Here is a 10885-nt window from a genome sequence, read left to right as displayed (position 1 = left end):
GGGTTATTGATAAATGATAAAGTAATGATTTTGCTTGAGAAAAATGAACGAACCTGACGCGGTCAGGTTTGTTTTATTGTCAGATCCGATGATTTTTTTTTGTTTTAAGTCGTGAACTTTGCGGTGGTCGAATGGAAACGTGTGTGCGCACGTGTCATTAGAAATTTCCAGAATGAAACGTAGAAAAAAAAAAAATTATTTTCTATTATCATTTTATCAATGAAATTTTATTAAATTGTTTTAATTATTTTATTTTCTTTTTCCGGTGCGTCGCCATGTTGCTTCTGTTCTTTTTTTTGGAAAAAAAAATGTCGACGACGATGACAGAACGGGGTAAGTGAAAATTTTTTATTTTTTTTTTTAAATAAAGTTTTTCCATTCAGGTTGTGGGTGTGAGTAAGCGAGAGGAGGAGGAGGACGAAATGAAAAAAAAAAAAATTTTTTTTGTGTTCGCACCCTTGCGACGATTGACCCCCCTCCCCTTCCATGACACGACAGCCCTTTAAATTTAAAAAATTTTCATTCCCTCTGTCGTCATTCGTCGTTCCCTATAACGAAATCGCGGTTCGCAAAATTAAAAAATATATATATATGTGATAATAATAATAATAATGAAATAAAAAAAAGGAAAAAGTGAAAAAAAAGGTTCTTAAAAGGGATGAAAGTGTCCAGACGGGATGACCCCTACGAAAAAATGTGACTTATTGCCGTATTGAAAAAGACGTAAGAACAATGAAAACAAAGAGGGAGGCAAAAAAAAAAAAAAAAAAGAAAAAAAAGAAAAGAAAAAAAAGAAAAATACAAAAGAGGGTGGGTGAAGAAGACGAAGAGGAGAAGGAGGAGAAGGAGGAGGAGGAAAAAAAAAGAGAAAAAAAAATTTCGCCGTCGTCGCCTCTGCTGCTGTCGCTGCTGCTTCTGCTGTTGCTTCTCCTCCCGTTCTCGTCGTCACCGTTATATAAATTCACATTAACTTCCTTTTTTTTTTTTTTTTTTCAATTTTAAAGTCAGGATACCTCAAACACTCGCATACAAGCACGCACATACGTACGCACATTTTTATTTATATTACATATATTGAAAATGACATTTTGAATCGTCGGGCCGACAGCTGTGCCATGTTTTTTTTTTATTTTATTTTAATTTCGAATGTAATTTTTTTTGATATATATATATATATATATATATATATATATATATATATATATATACATTTGTACACGCACGCACGCACGCACTCACGCCATATCAATAATAATATTATTATTATTTTTACTTAATGATGCCTTTCGAAGAAATTTTTATAGCGTCAAACGTGAGTGGGTCGGCGGTATTTATTTATTTATTAATCACGTTATTATTTTTGTGTTTTCTGTATAAATTCTAAAACGTTCGAACGGACGACGCGAACGGTTTCACGTACAATGCGAACCTCATAGATTTTTCGACGGGTCGTAGTCGTAATAATTTTTTTTTAAACGCGTCGCGAAATTTTTTTCCGTTTTGTTTGACTCGTTATCACGTTCGTGTCTCCGAATAAAATAGTCTGTTGAAAATCATAGAGAAAATAGGAGAAAAAAATAAAAGAAAGTTTAAAGGAAGGTAGTGAAGAGAAAAGGAAGAACAAGAACAAAATTTGAAAGGTTTAGTATAATGACGGGGTATTGAAACGATGATGAAGATATCATCGGGAATGAAACAAACAAAGACGATGACGACGAATGTAAAAGGAGAAAAAGGAGTGACGAGGGAGGGAGAGGGGAGGGAGGAGTAGGAGGGGGAGGGAGTAACATATGCATTTGAAATCGCGTATGTTTAACAAAAGAATATAATAATTACGGGCATTAAACGCATGTACGCGCGTTCGCACGCACGAATACGCGTATGCAATTGTGCGAGAAAATGTTGAGAAGTTCGATGGTTTCGTCTGGATTTTGAAGAAACGTCTCGTTTTGCAGTGTCACAAGAAAATTTTTTGAGTTGACGTGTCACGAGTAACTCTCGTAGTTTTTTTTTCAAAAATTTATTATTATTATTATTATTATCATTTGTTTTTTTTTTAGGGTTATACGCCTCTTCATTTGGCTATGCAATACGAACACGAAGAAATATTCGATTTGTTGGTTCAAGTTTACGGTAAGTTTTTAACTTTTTCCCCTTCATTTCCGGTTTCTTTTTTTAATTAATTATTTATTTAAAAATTCTCGTCGCAAATCGATTTTTCGGTTGGATGAAATGGGTTGGTGGAGTAGTAACAAAATGGTTGGTGATAAATGACGGAATTGGTATTATTATTATTATTATTATTTTTACAGCGGCCGATCAAAATTTGAGAGATTGGAGTGGGAAAAAACCGAGGCAGTATCGGGCCAACATGGACACTTCGGTATCTGCTGACACGTTTAGAAGTAAGTCGCAAACACTTCCGAGACACATGTCGAAACCTTCGATTGTTCTCCTGAGAAGAGCATCCGATTATCAAAGATTGAAAAAATCAAAAGATTCGGTAGTGAGAAAATCCTTTAATCCGCCTCGTTCCAGATTATTTTTATCATCTTCACAAAGTTATAATTTTGCCACTCTAAAGTGACGAAAAGAAAAAAGGAAAAGAGGCGGATAAAAGGAGGAAAAGAATGAAATTAAAAAAAAAAAAAAAAAAAAGAGCTTTTTATTCACGGTGGCGGTGATTTTCTTTTCGACGTCTTCTGCTTTTCCGCTTTCTTTCTTTCTTTCTTTTTTGTTTTGTTTTCGTTTTGCTTTTTTTTATTTCCTTTTTTTTCCTTTTTGATTTTCGTTTAACGGTTTTTTTTTTTTTTTAATGTTTGGGACGGTCATTTTTGTTCGATCGATCGTCCCCGATGACTTTTCGCGGGGGGGTTTCTTTTATTTTCCTATGAAGGGGACTTAAAGTTTTTCTTTTTTTTTTTTTTTAGGATATAAAAAAATGATATCCCGAAGGCAAGTCAAAGTTTTCGTTTTCGTTTTTTTAAATAGATTTTTTGATTTGCATGATTTAATTCGTTTTAATTTTCTTTTGTTGTTGTTGTTGCTTTTTCTTTTTGGCAAAGGAAAAAAGTTACGTGACTTACATGAGAAAAAGGAAAAATTCAAAGAATTTCCCTGAATTTACGTTACGTTGTTGTAAAATTTTGTGTTTGTAATTATTTACTGAACGGTAGACCGTCGGCCATATTGAATTTTTTAATTTCTACTTCATTTTTTGAAAAGGTTTAATTTAAAAAAAAAAAAACAGTTGTCGGAATGCTTATAATTATTATTATTATTTGTTTTTTTTCGTTTAATTTTTTAATTTTTCTTTTAATAGAAATCGGTAGTGGGAATGGGAATAAAAATAATTTTTCGTCTTGTTGCCGTCGGAAAAAAACTAAATAATTAGCACAATGGCAACAGTTCGTTTTTCTTTTTGGTTTTTTTTAGTGTTGGGTGAACAAAAAAAAATAAAAAGAGAAATTTTTAGATGTATTTGTATGACTGGACAGAAAGATAGATAGATAGATGAATGGATAAAGAAAGAAAGAGAGAGAGACAGAGAGAGAGAGAGGACCGAATGTGTTTGAAAGGAAAGGAGAGAAAGTGTAAGAGTGAGTGAGGAAAAAAAAAAAGGTTTTATTCAGGGCTCCGTTTAATTTATTTTTTTTCTTTTCTTTTGACACGTCGATGCAATTTTTTTAATAAATTTAAAAATCGATTCACATAAAAAAATTTAATATTTTAACTTTACCCCCTTCCTCCCCCTTTCTCTTCCTCCCTCCCCCAAGTGAAATCTTTTTTTATTTGCACGTTTTGCACATTTTCAACCCTTTTCTCGTCTTCTTTCTACCCCCTCGTGTTACCTAATTTTTTTTTTTTTAATTTTTCCCTTTATTTATTAATTTTAGTTTATGTATATATCCTTTTTTTTCCTTTTCTCTCTCTCTCTCTCTCTCTCTGCCGCCCCTTTTCTCTCTGTCTCCCTTTCTCTCTCCCTTTTTGCTTAAAAAAAATTTTTTTTTTGCATTTTTTAATTTGGACCGTCAACGAAACCTTTCATTTAAAATATGTAAAACCTTTTGATTCAATTAATTTAATTTAATTTAATTTAATTTTTTTTTTTTAAACTTGTTTTTCCGGTTTTTCTATTAATTCATCTATTGATTGATTGATTGATTGAGAGATCGATCAATGAATGGATCCATCGTTGAACCAGATACATCATTTTTTTTTCGTTTTTGCTTTTAACCGTAGGTTGGGATTCATTGTAATCGTTTTTTTTTTGTTTTTGTTTTTCCATTTGCGTGTCAGTAAACGTGTCACGTTGTTTTTCACCTTTCGTAATTAAATGTTGTCGGTTATTCTTCTACGTCCACGTCAGAAAAAAAAAAATCGTTTTTTCCCTTTGCGCGATCGTGTTTTTGAGTTTGTTTGTTGCTTGTTTTGATTTCGCGTAGTTTAGTTTTAGTTTAATCGCTTATGTAGTGAAGTAGAAAACAAAAGAACGGGTCAATAATTATATTTAAAGTGCAATTAGAATGTTCAAAGTTTTCAAATATAATTAATTACACGATTTTTAATGTTAATTTGATTTTACTTTGGTTTTCTTTTTTTTTCTTTTTTCAAAATATAAAATTTTTTCGAGGAGTATTTACACTAAAAAATTTTCTAATTTTAACTTTTATGTGTTGTGACGTTTGACCCACTCCTCTTCCCTCCCTTCCCCGACCCGTCCCCCTCCCCGCCTCCCCCCAAAAATATAAAAAAAAAAATGCTAAAACGAACTCTATCTTTTTCTTTTGTTAAATAACGATTTATTGATTTTTCTTTTCTTTCTTTTCACGTGCATGGAAAAAATTAAAAACTAACGTAAAACTAATAATAATAATAATGATAATGATGATGATAATTTTCATTATTAAAAGGTGAAAGAAGATTAAAATAATAATAATAATTTTCTATGATTATTATGATTACTACGATTGTTGGTAAGGAAAATTAGTAAATTTTTTCTTTTTCGGTTTTTTTTTTCTTTCTTTTCTTTTTTTTAATGACGTTCGAGGGGTGAGTAAAAAGAGGTAAGGAAAAGAATTAATTTAAAAAAGAAAAAAGAAAAAAAAATTCAGGAATGTTTTTTTTGTGAATTATTACAGAAATCAAAGCGCGAAAAAAATACGTAGAAAAAGAATCCGGGTTTTTGAGAATTGGTTCTCTGAATGTTCGAGTGAAGAGGACGACGGAAGCGTTCAGTAATTATTTTCTAGGGGGTCAAAGCAGCGATAAATTGTTGAAGTCTTGGGGATCCGCAGATAACGTACACGAAGTGAGTAGAGTTGCTGCTGCTGATGCTGTTGCCGCTGCTACCGCCGGTAAGGTAACGAAAATGATTTTTTTGTGTGAATTAATTTCGTTTCAGAACGATAAAAAATTAATGCAACCCCCCAAATCGGGAGCTATAAAAAAGAGAAAATCAAAACGGGAAGTCGATTACGCTCACAGCAGAAGCACTCCGACGACTCCTGTCCAGCACAGATCGAGCACCATAAGCGTGGGAAGCGTTGAAAATTACGAACAACAGGATTCGGATTCTGATACTGCTGCTGGATTCGGTGCTCAGTGGCAGAGTAAAATGTGAAAAATTCTCCTACCCCCCCCCACGCACCCCCCACACAACCCTTTATTAATTTACATGCGAGCCTTCTACTGCCGTCGATCAACAAACGATTCTGTCCTGTCTTACCTTTTTATCATTCATTAACTTTTAATCAATTGAAAATTTTTTTTTTTTTATAGCGCATCGTTTGTTTAAACAAAAACTATAAAATTTATATAAACATATATATCTATATTTTTATATTATTATTATTATTATCGTTATTTATTAATCGTGGTTGCTGTTGTTGTTGTTTGTCGTTGTTGTTTATTATTACGTAATATCGATTGTTTCGTTGCATTCGCGAGTGAATTTTTTTTTTTTCCATCACATTTTTCATCATCATCATTTTTTTTTTTTTTTTATATTGTTAATCCTTTTTGTGTAAGAAAATTTTGTTTGTTTGTTTGTTTGTTTGTTGGCTGATTGATTGATTGATTTAATCGTTAGAATAAATTTTAAGTTAGTAAATAAAAATTGGTTTGATTTTTATTTAAAAAAAAAAAAAAAGTGAAAACGATTTAGAAATAAATGGAATATTAAGTTAACGTGGACGCCATTTTGATTTTTATTATTATTATTATTATTATTTTTTTCGTACCTGAACGACGATAACGACGGATTATTGGATTTTGGAAGAATAATCGATAATGATCAATAAAAAAAAAAAAAAAAAATGTCATTTTGGAAAAGTATGGAGAAGAATGGATGAAGAAGGGAAAGCAAATAAAAAAAACGAAAACGTGACGTTTTTCCGGTAATTATTATTATTATCATTATTATTAATTTTCATACAGAAATTTGCTACGCGTAAACGCAGCGTTTTAATTTGCGTTTTTTTTTATTAATTTTATTCATTAAATCGATTCTAGGTACGTCGTGTACGTGTTCATAATTTATGTGACAAATAAATTTTTTTTTTGGGGGCAGGGTTGTGGTGGTGGTGAGGGGGTAGGATAATTAAAAACAATTTATTATCATTTTTTTTTAGAGAAATTTATTTGATAATTAAAACGACGAGAGAATAAATGAAAAAAAAAAAATGGAGAGAGAGAGAAACGTTTGAAGACCAATAAAATAAATTAAAAGAAAAAATGATGGGCGTTTGATGTAATCAATCATGAATTAGAGAAAGAGAGAGGGGGGGGACCCATAGAGTTTGAGAGTGCGGTATAGAAAATGTGATTGATGGTTTCAGGTTCCCATTGGCACCGTTAGATCCCCTTCATTTACTACCCCTCCCTCCCACAATCCCTGAATCTTGTCAGTTTCACTTGTTTTCTCCACCCGAATCAAATCAAAAAAACATGAGAGAGAGAAAGAGAGAAAGGGGTTTCATTTTTATTATCTATCGTATACTTAATAACAAAATTTTAAAATTATTATTATTATTATTGATAAGTGTTAGCTTATGGTTTTTATTATTATTATTATTTAATAGAAAATTTAAAACGTGATGACGGTGACCGTTTACGGAAAAGTTTTTTTTGTTGAAAAAATTACATCGCGTGATTGCAGACGACAAAATTTTTAAAACTTTTTATTATTATTATTATTATTATTATTATTATTATTACGAATTTGTACATTAATACAGTTTAGTGTATGTGTGTGTGTGTGTGTGTGTGTGTGCGTGAGAGAGAAAAAAAATATTAAAACAAATGTTAAATTAAAAAAATTTTTTTTTTCTCTCTCTCTTTTTTTTACGTAAGGAGTTTTGTAATACTAATTTAAAAAGTTTTTTTTTTTTTTTTTTTCGTTGCAGTGGTTATTAAGATTGCGGTAAAAGGAAGAAAAATTTCTTTTTTTTTCGAGAGAGAGAGAGAGAGAGAAAGGGTTGTTGTTGTTGTAATTTTTACTTATTCGTTTGTTAAACGTGTGTTTTCATCATTATTAACTTTTTGTGTTAATAATAATCGGCGGTAAGTTTTTCCTGTTTTTTTTTTTTTTTTAAATAAAAATTGTGTTTTCGATATGAATAAATAAATTTTTTAACGGTTTTTTATATATTTTGAATTTTATGTTTCGATTATGTAAAAATGATTTCTTATTTTTTAATGGAAATCGTTTCGGTTTTTTTTTCGATTTAAAAAAAATTCTTTTTTCTGATTGGTTGATTATTGAGTCTCTGATAAAAAAATGGCTTTTTGGATTTCTATCGGTTTTTGATTTGATTTTTGTTTGGGTATTTCTTGTTTTTTCTATTCTGGGTTTTAATTTAGTTATTATTTTCTTCATTTTATATAATTAATTAATATATAATAAAAGAAAAACAAAGTTTTAATTTAAAAATTAATAAAATTTTTTTTTTCTACTAAATTGTTTTTTTAAAGCAGAGACATCTATTGACGATATGCGTAAATAACAAGTGATAAAAGTTCCATTAAGTTCCGACAGGAATTTTTTTTTGTAATTTAGAGTCCTCTATTGATAAGAAATGTAACTAAAAAAGTAAACAATTTGATTGTATTTTTATTTGTTTTGTAAAAAATATTTTTGCAATTTAAGTTTTTTTTTTTTTTTCTTTTGATTCCATTTTGATTTTTAAAAAAAATACTATTCCCTTTTTACAATGAAAACTTGAATTTATTTTTATTTTTTGAAGAAAATAAATTTACGCTTAAAAAAAAAAAAAAAACAAAAACAAAAAATGACACATAAAATTACGTTTGAATAAAATTCAAAAAAAAAAAATTTTTTTTATACTTTTACGTATTCGTTTCATTTTAATCATTCGTTTTTGTTTTTTTTTTTTTCCTATCAAAATAAAAGGAAAAAAGTTTTTTGAATAAAAAAAAATGTCGGTGAAAATCGTACCAATCTCCAAAATCAAGATATCCAAACCCAAACATTCCCAAACATTGTTTCATTTTACTTTTTTTTCCCCTTTTTTTTTAATTATTGATTTTTTCATTGACACAGATATAGAAAATCTTTTTTTTGCCTTATTTTATAATCAAATATTTGATTTATAAAATTTAAAACTGAAATTTCTTTATAACAATTCAATTTTAAAATAATTATAATTAAAATTTTCAACGTCTTTATAAAAATAATTATTTATTTTAATTTTTTACAGATGTTCTCAACATAATTTTCAATCGCCACTTATATAATCTTGAAAAATGGTAAGAACAATAAAATAAGTATAACGCATTGAATAAAATGCGTATAATTATTATTATTATTATTTTTCTTTTAAACGAACAATCACAAACGATTCATAATTTTTAAACAAATTCATAAAATTTTTTAATTTCTTTTCAGTCTCAAGTATAAAATTAGTGATTATTATCAATTATTTTAGCATAATCACTTAAAATTTTTAATTTACAATGCTTTTTCTTATCAAATTGAATAATATCATTATCGATTTATTGATTTATTAATAATCAATCATCACATTTTCCTACCCAATCAATTCATTTTCTTTTTACATTTCGTTAAAAATTGTATTTTTGTAGTTATGCAAATTGTCGTACATTCACGTACGGCAAAAAGCCTACGTATACAAAAACATTTTTTTTAAAATTAAATTTCATTAAAGCAAAACGAATATAAAAAATCGATAATGATAATTATTATTATCAATTAAAAATGAAAAAAATCCGTACTGAAAGGTAATTAATTTAATAATTAATTATATTTTCCCAATCAAAACTTCATATTTCACGTCAGTTTAATAATCTCAGGGTAGTTAATTTTAATTATATAACTTTTTAAGATTATCTAAGATTATATATATTAACATTTGAGATTTTTTTAACGAAATTCGCAATTTTTTTTTTAACGCGCCTAAAAAAAATATTTTCATTCTTATATAAAAATAAAAAATTGTTGTTGTTGTTGTTGTTTTTTTTTTTTTCATAAGTAATTGTTGCATTAATTTAAAAAATTATTCCAAAATTTATAATATTTATTGTATCGTTCCTGTTTCTTAGTGACACGACCAAATACAATATTATACACAAAGGCATTTTCAAAAAGTATTTGTATAACTTTTACAAATTTTTATATTTAAATCCCTTTAATTTTTTCTCACTTATTTATTAATTTTTTAATCGTTTATTGCAAAAATGCAAAGTAATTAATCGTTTCCGATTATTTTCTTATTTATTCTTGTAAAAATGTAAATTTGAAAGGGTAATCAAATAACGTTAATTATTGAACATCCCTTGAATATTAATTTAATATCTTATAAGCAAAAAAAAAGAACGTTGAGAAGAAATATGATCTTGATGTAGTTACGTTGTCTCTTGTCTTTTTTTTTACTTCATTTTGATTTTTCCCACCAAACGTAGAAATTATTCTTAAAAAAATTTTTTAAATTTCGATGATTTAAATAAAAAAAGGAAATTAAAATATATAAAATGGCAACTTTGGACGAACACAATAAGGTAAGTTTTAAATAATTTAAACATGGCGACGCTATAATTTTTAAGCGGTTTTTCAAACGGAATTATTAACGGAGGGGAAAAAAAACGTACAAATATTTAACTTTTTTTTAGAGGAAATTAACTTAATTTTGTCTTCTGCTATCGTTTAATTAAAAATTTTTCGATAAATTCATTTTATTTTATAATGTACAAGTTGTTTTTTTTTTTTTTTTTTTTTTTTTCAAAACGAAAAGATAATAATTAGAAAGGAATAAGCATATTCTACAAGGCGGCCATTTTTAATTTAATTCCAAAAAAAACCGTTAACGGTTTTTTCATTTTTTTAACTCGTTGTGTTAATTGTGCTTGGTTTTTTTTTCTTTTTCTTTTTGTGTGATGAAATAATTTCTTAAATTACTTCGAAGTTGAAATTTTGTTGTTAACAATTAAAAAAAACAAAAACAATCTATTTGAGTATAAAAACAAACCGCTAAAAAGAATTTTTGCTGAATCGGTTGTTTTAAGCAAGAAAAAATTATTTTTATCTAGCAAAAGAAGAATAAAAAAAAAAAAGGTTTTTATCTTTTATCTAGGAAATTTTAAACTCTTCCTGGCAATAAATGTTTTTCGTGTCGTGTTTAAAATTTTAAAATATTTTTAAAAGTCAGTTATATTATATATTTTCAACCCTTAATTTATTCTTCTTAGAATTAAAACCGTTGAATTTTTTCACTTATTTTATTTATTTCAAATGTTTAACTTATGTATTTTATCAAATGTTAATGGATTCATTGAAATTTTCTATAAAAAACTGTTTGTCGGTTAGTGTTAATTCGATTGTCTTACTGTTTATTACATAATAAAAAAA

At 27.8% G+C, this 10885-nt stretch overlaps 1 protein-coding gene across 1 annotated transcript; it reads left to right on the top strand.

Moving 5' to 3' along the window:
* Positions 1 to 1899: 1899 nt before the first annotated feature.
* On the top strand, positions 1900 to 5623 carry Phum_PHUM562000 (ankyrin repeat-containing protein, putative; the record flags this gene model as incomplete). The annotated part of the gene is made up of 5 exons (XM_002431907.1): positions 1900 to 1917; positions 2061 to 2133; positions 2313 to 2405; positions 5142 to 5311; positions 5405 to 5623. 5 exons carry the CDS (start codon positions 1900 to 1902, stop codon positions 5621 to 5623), a joined length of 573 nt encoding a protein of 190 aa, XP_002431952.1.
* Between the last annotated feature and the right edge of the window lie 5262 nt (positions 5624 to 10885).

This window comes from Pediculus humanus, genomic scaffold (assembly GCF_000006295.1).
Source record: "Pediculus humanus corporis 1103172108298 genomic scaffold, whole genome shotgun sequence".
NCBI classification, from domain to species: Eukaryota; Metazoa; Arthropoda; class Insecta; order Psocodea; family Pediculidae; genus Pediculus; species Pediculus humanus.
This window is presented reverse-complemented; position numbering and strand designations above follow the sequence as displayed.